Source organism: Mandrillus leucophaeus, unplaced genomic scaffold (assembly GCF_000951045.1).
Source record: "Mandrillus leucophaeus isolate KB7577 unplaced genomic scaffold, Mleu.le_1.0 Scaffold8, whole genome shotgun sequence".
Classification (NCBI taxonomy): domain Eukaryota; kingdom Metazoa; phylum Chordata; class Mammalia; order Primates; family Cercopithecidae; genus Mandrillus; species Mandrillus leucophaeus.
Window position 1 is genome coordinate 4,460,977 of NW_012108696.1, and position 13,311 is coordinate 4,474,287.

Below are 13,311 nucleotides of genomic sequence, written 5' to 3' on the forward strand. Positions count from 1 at the left end.
CTCCTGACCTTGTGATCCGCCCGTCTCGGCCTCCCAAAGTGCTGGGATTACAGGCTTGAGCCACCGCGCCCGGCCGTTTGTTTTGTTTTTGTTTGTTTCTTGAGGCAGAGTCTTGCTCTGTTGCCCAGGCTGGAGTGCAGTGGTATGTAATCTCTGCTCACTGCAACCTCCGCCTCCCGGGTTCAAGCGATTCTCCTGCTTCGGCCTCTCCCGAGTTGCTGAGACTACAGGTGTGCACCACTATGCCCGGCTAATTTTCCTGTTTTTAGTAGAGATGGGGTTTTACCATGTTGGCCAGGTTGGGCTGGAACTCCTCACCTCAAGTGATCCACCTGCCTTGGCCTCCCAAAGTGCTGTCATTACCGGCTGAGCCACCATGCTTGGCCATTGCATCACATTTGGATCACATTACAATTATAAACTAGTTTGGGAAGACTCAGCTCCTTTTTAATGTTGAGTCTTTCTATCCAAGAATACATATCTGATCCTTTTGTGCAAGTATCTTTTTGAGTCACTGAAGAATATTTTACTTTCTAGGCCAGGCGCAGTGGCTCACGCCTATAATCCCAGCAATCTGGGAGGCCAAGACGGGAAGATCACCTGAGGTTAGGAGTTGGAGACTAGCCTGACCAACATGGCAAAACCGCGTCTCTACTAAAAGTACAAAAATTAGCTGGGTGTGGTGGTGTGCACCTGTAATCCCAGCTACTTGGGAGGCTGAGGCAGGAGAATGGCTGGAACCTGGGAGGAGGTGGTTGCTGTGAGCGGAGATCTTGCCATTGCACTCCAGCCTGTGCGACAGAGTGGGTCTTCGTCTCAATACATACATACATACATACATACATACAGACCGACAGACCAGGGCGGCCTGATTATTTCTTATACCTGCCCATGTAATCCTAGATACCTGGTTTCCAGGGAAACCGGGGTTCTGGGACCACTGTGCCTGGAACCACCTCATCCAGCCCCCTTGTTTGGGTTCCTAGGTGGGCCGGACCCCCGATGTCGTCATTATATTTGACCGCTCCATGGAGACGATGGTCCGACGAGTGCTACACTGGGGCCAGATGAAGCACCGGGCAGACGACTCTGAGCTGGCCATCTGCCAGCGCCTGGACACGCACTACACCTTGTGTGAGCCAGTCTTGACCTTCTACCAGCAGAAGACCCTGCTCCGAAATGTCGGTGCTCCCCGCTTCTGGCTCACTACACCCCAACCCCTAGGAAACAAGTCCTGCTTCAACAGCCCAGGGTCACCTGGGCCTGGTCCTCTCTTTCCTACCAGGTAACCTGGGGGATTCCCATTCCCCTAGGAAATGCCCTGGGAACCCAGCCTCAGCTCACGTGGGCAGGTGATGGAACGCTGGTGGGGCCTCCCTGCACGCCCTCACACAGCAGTCAGCAACACAAGCTTTCCTGACCCTGTCCCCACTCTCTCTTCACGTGCATGCCTCTGGGATTTTCCCAGGATCTGAGCGGGAGAGGGTGATGTCCCTGCCGTGGGGCCCAGACCTGACCCCTGCGGCTCCCTCTTCTCTAGATCCTGGCAGAGGAAGCACCAGAGAACATCTTCGCCAAGCGCTGCTCTGTCATTGAGAGTCTGCAGTGAGATGGAGGGGCTGGGGGCGGGCCTTGCCCCTCACCAGAACCCGTGCAGGACGTGGGAGGGGTACGTGCCTAGGAGATGAGACCTCCAAAAATGAGGGATGATGCCCCCTGTGATCTCAGAGCAACAGCTTCCCCTTCCCTGGGTCTGCTTCCCCATCAGGCAGGTTGGCCAGGGGCCACCAAGGAACACGCCCCACCAGGCCAGGTGCCTGGCACACCTGCATGGGTTGGGGGGCTGTAAACAGCCCCCCCTAGAGACCACATCTGTTACTGGAACCTGCTGGGGCTCTCACCGGGCCTGTGAGCCCAGGACATTTGAGATGAAGCCAGTTTTAAATGCTGGCATTCAGCCACAACCTCAGAGACCCTGCAGCTGCATGGGGAGTTACAAGATGCCCGCCCAGGTCCAAACAGCTCAGGTGGGCCCTCGGTGCCCTCTCCCACCTCACATCCGGTCCCATCACCCACCGAGCATTGGCATGGGCCTGGCTCCTACCTCAGGGCTCTGAACGTTAACAAGCCAGAGGACTTCCTGTAGCAACAGCCCATCCATGGGAACGCTGGTCCCTGAGGCCCTCCTGAGCGCCTTGCTCCCCAAAGTGCTGGAAGGAAACTGGGTTGGGGAAGACAGCAGTGCTGGGCTTGGCCAGCCTCCCCTTCCCACATCGGAAGGGGAAAGTCTTGGGGGCCACACCCCATTCTAATCGGCCGAGACTTGCTCCTCAACTTGTTTCCTCTCACAAACACAACTGCGGCCGGCACGCAGTCTTTTTTTTTTAAACAAAAAACACTTTATTTAACAAAAAAAAAAGGTGGGGGGCAGGGTTAGGAAAGCACATCGCGCCTGAAGAAAACTATTTTCTCTTATATTTTTCTTAAAAAAAAAAAAAAAAAACACAAAGTTTGTAATTTTCAATCACCATTATCAGGCTTTTTAAACAACATCTATAAAGAACAAACATCTGCTTCAAAACTACAGGGAGGGAGGGAGGGAGGGAGCGGGGGAGACAGACAGCACCCGCAGACGGGGAGGTTTTGTTATCATTTATTTGTGAAGTTAAAAACGAGCGATAAAAAGTAAAAACTGCCATACAATTTTTTTTGTTGTTCTCATTTTGTTTTCAGTTTCAATCTCCTCTTGAACAGATGAAAAGACAACAGACCAGTCCTGGGAGGGGGGACGGGCGGGGCCGCAGGAGCTGAGCCAGGGCGGGAGGAGAGGAGAAGAGGGGGCTTGGCTGCTGGGGGAAGGGGTCCTGCAATACAACACCTGGTCCAAGGAATGTTCCACCTCTAACTAAAAAAAAGAAATAGCAAGAGTGACTTTTTTTTTTCCTTTTTAAAAGTTTATTTTAAAAACAAGAAGAGGGCCGAGGGTGGGAGAAAATGAATTGCTTTATCCTCAGAGAGGCAGGTTCAGGAAGGCTGGGGGGTGAAGAATAGAGACTTTTTAATATATATATATATAATTTTCTAAGTTCTGCTTTGCTCTTTGTGTTTTAATGTTTAAGGTGTTTTTGGCAGAGATCGAGATCTCGCTATCTTCTCTGGCTGGCTCAACATGAAGAATCCCAATTTTGAAAGAAAAAGCATGTGAGACACAGAACAGGCGAGAGAGTGAGGGCCCAGCAAGCCCCCAAGCCCCCTCCCACCGCTTGCCGTGAGGGCTCCCCGATACTCCCCACGGCAGCCATCGCTCTCTCGCCAAACAAAACAGAAGCCCCCAAACAGAACAAAATGGAAAAAAAAATAAAGATTTTTCACAGATGAAGAAGTTCACATTCATTCGATTCATTGAGCCTGCGGAGAGGGAAGAGATAGGAATTGGTCACTACGGGGAGGGGAGGGTGGGAGACTAGGGGGCGGAAGAGAGGAGGGGCTGGAACACCGTTGGGGGGGGGCAGGAAGCCCCCTCCCAAACCTGCGCTGGCTCAGGCTGGAAGGACGTGCTTGGTAACTGTCTAGCCAGGTGCTCGCGGGACTCGCTGAAGTCACGCTGCTCCCTGATGGAGAAGGAGGGACAGAGCGGGAAGAGAGGAACGGGGGCCGCGGAGGGTGGAGGCGCTAGGGTCGGAGGGGAGCTGCCCTGTCTCCGGAGGGCGGCGGCTTCCGGCGCAGCACAACAACATGAACAATCCAGAGATCATGGTGTCCCCACAACACCCCTGTGAGGTAGGTTGGAAGGTGGCAACGATCTTCACGCCCACTTCACAGACAAGCCCGGGACACAGGCAAGCGCGAGCGCATGGGAGGCTAAGCCCGGCGGGGCAGGGGCCTGGGCCGCTCCCCGCGTCCCCACCAGTCCCTGCCAGAGCCGGGCCGCCTGCAACACAGTCACTTGGACACGGGAAAAAAGATCACGGGTTAAAAAAATAAAAGAATAAAAAGAACAAAAACCAAAAAAGTGATGCAGAGAAGGGGAAAAAATAGACGTTTTCTTCCCAAGTGGCCAGATTGTGAGCAAGGTGGCGGCCGGGCCGGTGCCCACCGTCCGCGCTGTCTGCCTGCCCCCCGACTCCCCAGCAGTTCAGAAGTCCCGCCTGCGAGTCTCAGCGCTCCCCAGCATCACGACAGCGGCACACAGGAACGAGCAGCCGGCGCAGGGAGGCCTCTTCGTTTAACCTCTGGACCCAGCGAATGCTTCCCTGGTGGTGCGTGGGGACTCCCGGAGACCTCCAGCCACACGGCCCCCGCTGCAGGCATCAAGGGCACACCCCGCAGGGGAAGGGGTTTCCGGCGCTACCCACTAAGGCAGGATGGACGGTGGCCGGGGGTTGGAAGGAGAAAGGAGGAGGAGGAGGGTGGCAATTCCCACTTGCCTGCTGCTGTCCCTGCTGCGTGGGCGGTGGCTGGGGGCCGCCAGGACCTGGGGTCTGTCCGTAGTAAGCGGCCTGCTGTCTGTAATATTCCGCCCAGGCGGCACTGTAGTCTGGCTGGGAGCCTGGGGGAGCTCCTGGACCCCCTCCGGTGGCCACTTGCGCTGTGGGTGGACAGACACAGGTGAGAGGCTGTGGGTGAGGGCTGCCCCTGCCCCTGTCCCCAATCGGTGGCCACTCACCTTGCTTCTTGTAGTACTCCTCCCAGGCCTTCGTGTAGTCCTGCTGTGGGGGCGCTCCGGGCTGCTGGGGCTGCTGGCCTGTGAGGGCGCCAAGACAGGTCAGAAACCACTCCCCCGGCAGGGCTGGAGCCCCCCCGCCGCCCTGCAGACTCACCGATCTTTTTGTAATACTCTTCCCAGGCCTTAGTGTAGTCCGACTGGCCGGTGGGTGGGGGCTGAGGGGGCTCACCCTGAGCCGGTGGGGCCGCAGGGGCCGGCGCAGGGCCTGGGACGGGGCCCGGGGGCTGCTGGTAGTAGTGTGAGTAGTAGGCGGCCCACGCGGCGTTGGGGTCCGCGGCCGCTGCAGCTGCTTTGCCTGCAGGAGATACCCCGGGTGAGACATGGGCACAGAACAGGGCCCGCCCTCCCCAGGCGGCCCATCACTTACTTGGGTCATGAGGAGCAGGCGGTTGCCACTGGGGGTAGGTATTGCCCCAGCCCTGGGGTGGGTACTGATGAGGAGGGGGCCCCCCGGCACTGCAGGAGAGAAGAAAGGGATGCTTGAGCAGTGGTGCGGGGGTGGCCGCAGTCGGCCCACCTGAGGTGGGGACGTTTTTCAGTGGGGGGGGAACAAGAGACCCAGACCACCAGGCTCAACAGGGCGCCTGGGAAAAGCCTAGACAAGAGGCAACTCGAAGGACATGCACTGTCAGCTCGAGGACACGAAATAAGCCCCTGAAACTTCCACGTGGGCAGAGAGATGCTGAAAGGCATATGTGCTGTAGCAGTGGACAGGAGAGGGCCTGTTCATGGTATCCACAAAAACGGGCTGGATGAGGCCCCCCACCTGCACTTCTAGGGAAATGGGGTCTGTTATTCTTCTTGCCAGCTCAATGAACCCCCGCCCCTAAAGCCCAGGAGGCAGAGAAGGATACTCACTGTGGGGGAGCCCCGGGTGGCCCCTGGTTGAAGGGCCCAGGATTGAAGGGCCCCATTGGGCCAGCAGGGCCTGGGCCGCCTGGGCCTGGTCCAACTGGACAGAGAGGACCCTGGAAGGAAGGAGAGTAGCCGAGGTGAGTGGGCTGGGATCCGGGCTGCGAGCCCAAACCCCCAGAGCCCGCCCCAACCCACCTCGATCTTCTCCTCGATAAGCTGCTTGGCGTGGTCAATCTGCTGGGGCGAACCCCGGATGATGAACAACTTGAAGTTGGGGTCCCCGTTGGGTGGCAGCTGCCGGGAGATCTCTACGAAGGCTCCCGTCTGCTGGTTTATGGCTTTCACATTCTCACCACCTGCAAAAATGCAGAGGGTGAAGGTGGCCTGCAGTGGTGGCCCAGGAAAGAGGGGGCAAGGGGCAGGGGGCCACACTCACCTCGGCCGATGACCAGCCCACACTTGTGAGTGGGGATGGAGAAGGTCATCTCCCCACCAGGGGGACCCCAATTGCCTTGGCCTCTTCCTCGGCCTCGCCCCCCTGGGGGCATGCCTGGACCCCCTGGAGGACCTGGGGGACCACTCTGCAAGACAAGAGGAAGAAGATGAACCCTAGAAGCCGGTCTGGTCTCCACACTCCCCTGGAGGCCCTGCCAGCCCCTTCAGCACCCGGGGCCACCTACCCTGAGGCTCTGGAGGAGGTCGTTGATGATCCGGGCTGCGTGCTCGCACCTGTCTGGGGGCCCCATTATATGAGCAATCTTCTCGGGCCCTGTCCCGTCATCTGAGGCCAGCACCAAGAGAGCAGAGAAACAAGTTTAAAAGAGCCCACCCCAGAGCCCTGCAACGCCGCCTCCAGCGCAGACACCACGCTGGCCTGAGATCTCAGACACGCTGCGCCGCTCCCAGCCTCCACCCGCTCAGGGATCGAGGGGGAGGCGGCCCACATTCCCAGAGAAGGAAACCCACGGCCAAGCCAGGGGGTGGCTCAAGCTTCTTCCAGCACACAGCACCCCCAGCACTGTGAGATTTTACAGAACAATAAATATCTGAAAAACCAGAGGGGCCCTTCTCCCCACGGCAGGCAGCTCAGAGACTGGCTGAGGACTGGCAAGAGTCCAGAGTTGAGGTGGAGTGACCTGATCCAGCCTGTGGGACACCCAGGGCTGTCCTGTTAGGATGGCCTCCATCATGGGGGGAGGAAGAGGAGATCTGACAGGGACAGGGACACACGGTCCCCCTGGATGCGGAAAGCACATGTCACCCCCTCATGCAGCCGTCCCAGAGGAGAGAAGGGACTGGGCATGTTATGACGGCTGGACTAGGAGCCATGAGGTGCTATGGAGACCACCTGGCTGACCACGGTGCCCAGCTCCCTTAGAGCCTGCCTCCTGAAGAGGGTGGGGGGAGGGGCGCTGGGCAGGCCCTGACCTTGCTTGAACTGTATCCGCACGCCAGCATCATTCTGGATCTTCTTGATCATCTCTCCGCTCCGGCCAATGACCACGCCAACAGAATGCCTGGGCACTGGCACCTGAGGAAGGAGGCGGCAGGGTCGGCTCGGCCCGCAGCTCTGCTGCCCTCTGCTGTCCACTGGCCATGAGGAGCCACTCACCCCGGCCCCTCCCTCCACCGGGGGGTGAAGGCAAGGCCCACACTCACATCAATGCCTCCACCAATCCGAGATCCGTACTCATTCCGGTCCCCAAAGCCGCCTTGGTCACGTTCCCGGAGGATGTCCATCACCATCTCGCAGGCTTGCTGCAAACACACAGGAGAGGCAGCCCTCACGGGTTAGTCTTGCTGCCCCACACACCCCCTACCTTCTCAGGGGATGTGGGCCTCAGCAAAGGACCCATGAACCCTGGCTGAGTCCAGCATGGCACCCTACTAAGCTTTCTACCTGCCACTTGAATGGGGAGGCACTGCCAACAGTCCCATTTCCAGATAAGAAAGCAGAAGGTCAGAGGTGAGGCCGGTGCCTCACACACACAAAGCTGGTAGTTAGTTCAGGGCCGCCCTCTGAGCTAGCACTCTTGCAAGCCTCTTGGTGTTATGACCGACTGTTCATGTATCTCTCCGGCGGAATGCAGACCTGAGGCTGCTGGCCCTGCCCACCTGCCCATGCTGCTCCAGAGCCCCGTCCACCACCCCAGGGTGTGCTCACCTGCACTTTGTAAGGATCCCCAATGATTCGGAGAGGTTTGTCCACATTCGTATTCTGAGATCCGTCCTGAATTAAGATCATCTTCACTCCAGCACGTTCCTTTACAACCAAGGTTAACTGTTAGTGCTGGGCTCTCCCAGGACTTCCTGGGCTGCTGTGGTGGTGGGGGGTGGTGCACAGATGCGGAGGAAGCTGCCCAGGTGCTGCCCTCACCTGCAGCTGCTTAATGGTCTCCCCGCCCTTGCCGATGACCAGGCCAGCCTTGCCCGCAGGGATCATGATCTCCTGCACGGTGCCATTCTGGCCCCCGTTGGCGTTGTCGTGGAACTGTCCTGGGGGGCCCCCACGACCCCGAGACACAATGTCGTCCAGCATCATCTTCGCTTTCCTGGGAAGAGGAGGAGTGGGTGCCACCACTGGAGAAAGGTACTGGTCTGGTGGCCCACCCAGCTCAAAGGGAAGGCGACCCCAACATGTGCAAGGATGACAGGGAAGAAAGGCCAGTCACTGGAGCTGTTCAGGCTCCAGATTCCCCAGGTCTTGGGCTGCTAGGGAATCAGCCTAATGTTAACATGGCTCTTTGGAGAAGGGGGCAAGAGTGGAGCACATGCGAGTTGCTCCCAACTCTCAATTCAAAGGGACGGAGCGGGCTTCTGCTTGTCCCCCACATCACAATGAAAGGTCCTGCGGGGACTTACTGGACAGATTCTGGGGCTCCTGTCAAGGACACGCTGCGCTCAGGTAGGCCACCGCTGTCTGGAAAGAGGAAATAGGGTCAGTGCCCTCCCTGGCCCACAGGCAGAGAAAGGCCTGCCTTGGACATGAGGAAACTTTCAGAACAATCAAGAGCCACTTCTGTCCCATTCAGCAGCTTGACAAATCAGTTTACTTCCCCTAAACACCTGGGAGGCTGCTTGAGGCAAGGCCAAGATTGGGAAGGGATCCCAGAAGAGAGGCAGGACTTTTAGGGAAAAGGATGAGGTGGAGGGAATGGCAGATTCCAGAAGGTCCAGGACCTGGCCACCCCCACTACTAGCGGTGACCACCAGAGCCTCTTCTACAAACAGCACGTGCTACACACCCACATGAAGCCTCAGAGCCCCCTACCGAGCAGGCTTTCTGTACCTCAGGACTCTGAGATTCAAAGAGGTAACTATATTGCCTAAGAGCAGGTGTACAGTCAGAACTTGGATCTGCACCTGGGCCTGACCTCAGAGGGATCCCTCTTTCCAAAGCACCACCTGCCTCATGCAGTCTTGCCGGGGGGCTTTCACTCACGTGGCAGGTCAGTGCAGTGCTGCGGAGCTTGGTGTCTGCAACCAGGCCCCTGTGTGAAATGCTAGCCCTGCCACCTCAGTCCATCCCTACCCACTGAAAATAAGTCACAGCTGCACCCCGTGGGCAGTACCAGTGCAGTGAGATACTGCACTGAGCCCAGGCCATAGTAACCACCAACAAGCGCCAGCTCGCTTCCTGTCCACAGTCCCCGTGAAAATTAATTAAAGGAAAGTGCAAAGGGCCCAACCCCGGTCCCCTTTCCGGCAGGAATCTGACGCTCTTGTACCTGGAGAAATCTGTACTTTGCAGCCTGAATCCTGTTGGATTTTGTTAATTTGTTCACCTCCTCTGCCAATAACTGGATGGAGAAAGAAGGAGAAAAGCAAAGCGTGATGAGGGAAGGGAGCCCGGGCCTCAGGAGACTGCGTGGCCAGGGCCCCAGCCCCTCTGATGTTCAGGAGGGCAGCAGTTCTCTAGAGGGCTCCTATCCTCTGCCCAGAGGGGACGAAGGAGGGACAAATGAGAACAGCACACAGGAGCTCTCTCAGACCAGGGCTTCTGGGCTGGCAGGAGCTCACAGGACACTTCCTCCTCGGGAAGAGTGGGCCTCCCCACCCAAGGTAACCCACACTCACTCAGGCCCACCATGCCGTCTGGGACCCTGTACTCTTCTGTCATTGAAGTCCTGTAGAGAGACATGCCCAAGGTCAGTTCTCAAGTGGGAAGGGAGGAGAACAGAAGCTCTGGAAGGTCTACTTGAAACCAATGCCACCGTAGGCCTAAGCAGAATCTGACCAGACAGGCCACCAAACCTCTGGAGGCCTCAGTTTCCCCATCTGTGCCCTGAGAGGTTTGGTCTGGGCATTGTGGTCTGTGGCCTGGTGCCGTCCCATTGATTCAGGGCGAGAGTGAGCACTGAGACTCACAACAAACTGACAGTCACTCTACGTTGCTGAGCTCTAAAAAGCCAGCTGTATGTCCTTTTCATCTTATTTTCCTAGTATTTTATGAAACTACCAGCCCATTAAAAAACAAACAAACAAAAAACTGGCCCCCGACAACTGCCCTGTGTCAGGTTCACCTCAGTCCATTTGGTCGGGCAAAGAGCCCTGAGCGCCACAGCACGGAGTGGGATGGGCACTTGCAGATGTGGGAGGGAGGGAGGCAAGGCCCTCCCAGCCTCTTCCAGGACGACAATATTTGTTCTGCTCAGAGTCCCCACCCCAGCGGAGGAAGCCATAGGGTGCGGAGACCACCCTGTCTCTACAGTGACTGCCACGACCCTCTCCTCCCACAGCCCTATAGACAAGGGGTACGAGGAGCGGACACAGTTCCTCTGTCTCGTTCCCGTCTGAGTACTCTCTGGTCAACTGGCACTGGGGGATAAAACCTGAGAGAGGCGCCCCCAGTCAGAGCCCTCCCAAGTCAGAAGAAAGGCCAGTCTGCTGGCCAACAGACAAGAAAGCAGTGTGGGCCCCACCGTGGCTTACCTTGGAGGAGGATGGATGGGTCCAAGTTGAGAACTGATTGCTGTAGAGAGAAAACCCAAAGCAAAGACTGGCTTAGCTCCTCCTTGGGCACTTGGCACTGCCTGCCCCGGGGCAGTGGGAGCTGAGCTTGGCACCATGGTCCCCAGCCTGCTCCAGTGCCTGATGGATGCTGTGGATCCCCTCCCCATAAAAGCAGAGTTCATCTGCCTCAATTTCAGGGGTCCTGGGATCCCTCAAATGTATGGGTCCCAGAATGAAAGCACCAGGCGCCTCTGTAAAGAGCTGCCACCTCCTCACTGACTCCTGAAAACCTCAACCCATTGAAGCCACGTATCTGCCTGCAGACCCCCTGGACTTACAGTCTCCCTGGGAAGCCAGCTTCTTGCTCTCCGGTTGATCTGGGAAAGAGAGAGGGTGGCAGATGCAGCACCCGCCCACCCACGGCCACCTCGAACCTGATGCTGGTGCCACATGTCCAAGGTAACCAGTGCCCCTCAGCCCGCACCCTTAACAAGAGCTGAGACAGGAGCCTAGGAGAGACCGGCCCCTGATGGGGCCAGACTCCGCCAATCCCGCCACCAACGCCCAGAGTAAAAAAGCCTTCGTAACACGCAAACACCACCAGGCACCTGAGTCCTCCCGGTTTAGGACAGCACCCGCCTCTAGCAGGGAGGGGTGTCATGGATAACAGTGGAGTTGGTCAGGAGATGATCACCCACTACTTGCGGTCACACGACGCACCCCAGGGCTGGGCCAACTTCACATCAAGACTCACTAACTGCTCCTGGTTGCCTCAGCCTCCCAGAAGGGGAGGAATCATCTTGGGAACTTACAACTTCGACCCAGTCACAATCAATCTGCCCTCCTCTCTGCCACCTGATACCTCAGGATGGCAGACGGAACAAAAAGAATTAACAAAGCCGGGATTGCTGAAGTTTAAAAAGACCAAACAGCAGCAACACCCACCCCCTCTGAACCACACTCAAACAAAAGCACCCCTTTAGGCCCCCAGCCCTTCTTCCTAAGCTAAAGACGGCAGCAGGGAGTTACCTCCATCTTCCAACTGTCTCTTTTGGCCCCCAAAACCAAAATCAGGAGTGCTGTTATTCACTGTTGTGGCAGCATCGCCTCCAATTTTGGCTGCAATCTAGAATAAAGTAGTAAGCACAGAAGAATTACCACCAAAAACAACCCTCCATGGCACCCAGGTCAACTTCTCAGAACATTTCCTGGACATGAAAGCCCGTCAGGTCTTGGTGTCTGGCCCTCCAATTTAGGGAAGAGTCAGCTGGTTAAGACATCCTAGAACGAGTTTTGAACCTAGGCCTCAAGGTTCTCACCAGTTATCCGGGATTATCAAAATTCCTCTCTTCCCTTCTGCTGTGATTTGTGTCTTAATTGTGGCCAGCCCATAATCCACACTGACTTCATTCTACGGCTAACGGGAACACAGGCTCAGGTGCCAGGGAGGGTCCCCAGGTCATCTCCCGGAGCTTTCAGACACTTCCTTCTACCAGTGGCCCCAGCTCACACAACCAGAAAGTGTGTGTTTTTTTAGCCCAGTTTTCCTGGGATGCTGAAGAGTTCAATTTTCCCTTATATCCACCACTCTCAAAATCCTTTTTTCAATTTACTGAATAAATTTGATCAGAGTGATCACTTCAAGGGACATGAAATCCTCATTTGACCAAAACAGAAAACAAGATTCTTCGGATGGCTGGACGCGGTGGCTCACGCCTGTAATCCCAGCACTTTGGGAGGCCAAGGCGGGCAGATCACTTCAAGTCAGGAGTTCGAGACAACCTGGCCAACATGGGGAAATCCCATCTCTACTAAAAATACAAAGATTAGCTGGGTGTGGCGGTACACACTTGTAATCCCAGCTACTCGGGAGGCTGAGGCAGGAGGAGCACTTCAACTGGAGAGGTGGAGGCTGTGGTGAGCTGAGATCGCGCCACTGCACCCCTGCCTGGGTGAGACTGCGACTCGGTCTCAAAAAACGAAACAAAACAAAAAACGAAAACAGGACTCTATGGGACACAAGTTCCATCTCAGACACGTGAAGAGCAACTTTAAAGAAACCTCAACCCAGCAAACTTAGGATCAGAGTCCAGGTTTAGAAACCTAAATCATATTAAGAATCTCCCTTTCTACCAGTCTCCATTTTTCTATGCTGCCCTAGAGCCAAAGTTCATGGGACGCCCACAGGGGGCCTGTCCCCACCAACTGACAGCACCAGCTCCCTCCCTTCAAGCTGCCCCAGAATCAAGACGGTTCCATGGACAATAAGACCAAGTGCACGCTAGAACCCACCCAACTCCAAGGGTGAGTTAGTCAGAGACCACAGAGGGCCAGAACACAGGCGTTCACCTAACGGGACCTCCCACCTTGGGAGGAGCCAGTCTCTAGCCCCGGAGGCATTGGGACAGCCCAGGAGCCGGTCGGTTTCCCGAAAGGCTGCAAAGTCCTCCCATTCTACAGACCACCAACCCTCCAGGCCATGAGGAGGCTGCAAATGGAGCTGGAGAGGTCAGTCCTAGTAGCATGTGACACTTCCTTGTTGTCATCACGCCTTAATACACGGTGGTGGGAGACCCTCCCTTCTTTCTCCCAGAGAGACAGACCACGCTTTCGAGCCACCAAAGCATCCAAAAGCCAGTCCCCATGCTCGTCTTCCCCATTTCGCACAAGTGCTCAGTCCTAGACAGGTCCCCATCCACTTTCCCGACTCAAGAGCAAGGACTGTCCCTCCCACCCCCACAATGTCCCTTCCTTCTAGGGAGGGAACAGAAATGGGA

General features: G+C 56.5%; 2 protein-coding genes across 3 annotated transcripts in view; one reads left to right on the forward strand and one right to left on the reverse strand.

The window, feature by feature from the left end:
* LOC105530121 (adenylate kinase isoenzyme 1) overlaps nucleotides 1-1,675 on the forward strand; it is a 16,281-nt gene extending 14,606 nt beyond the window's left edge. The window contains exons 2-3 of the mRNA XM_011967482.1: nucleotides 987-1,181; nucleotides 1,541-1,675. Of these exons, the coding sequence (XP_011822872.1) occupies nucleotides 987-1,181; nucleotides 1,541-1,609 (264 nt within the window). The 3' untranslated portion in view covers nucleotides 1,610-1,675. The remainder of the gene's footprint in view (nucleotides 1-986; nucleotides 1,182-1,540) is intronic.
* A 705-nt stretch (nucleotides 1,676-2,380) lies between these two features.
* Nucleotides 2,381-11,656, reverse strand: KHSRP (KH-type splicing regulatory protein). Of its 2 annotated transcripts, XM_011967423.1 has the most exons (19): nucleotides 11,564-11,656; nucleotides 10,873-10,911; nucleotides 10,514-10,553; nucleotides 9,659-9,708; nucleotides 9,310-9,381; nucleotides 8,444-8,501; nucleotides 7,959-8,133; nucleotides 7,746-7,844; nucleotides 7,241-7,339; nucleotides 7,010-7,112; nucleotides 6,262-6,362; nucleotides 6,018-6,162; nucleotides 5,777-5,937; nucleotides 5,585-5,694; nucleotides 5,094-5,182; nucleotides 4,821-5,021; nucleotides 4,667-4,744; nucleotides 4,428-4,588; nucleotides 2,381-3,408 (listed from the first exon to the last, which is right to left on the reverse strand). In XM_011967423.1, the coding sequence occupies exons 4-19, from the start codon at nucleotides 9,699-9,701 to the stop codon at nucleotides 3,400-3,402; spliced, it is 1,704 nt and encodes a 567-aa protein (XP_011822813.1). In that variant the 5' UTR covers nucleotides 9,702-9,708; nucleotides 10,514-10,553; nucleotides 10,873-10,911; nucleotides 11,564-11,656; the 3' UTR covers nucleotides 2,381-3,399. The 2 variants fall into 2 exon arrangements, with proteins under 2 accessions (XP_011822813.1, XP_011822811.1); XM_011967421.1 differs by having other exon boundaries at nucleotides 2,381-4,588.
* Between the last annotated feature and the right edge of the window lie 1,655 nt (nucleotides 11,657-13,311).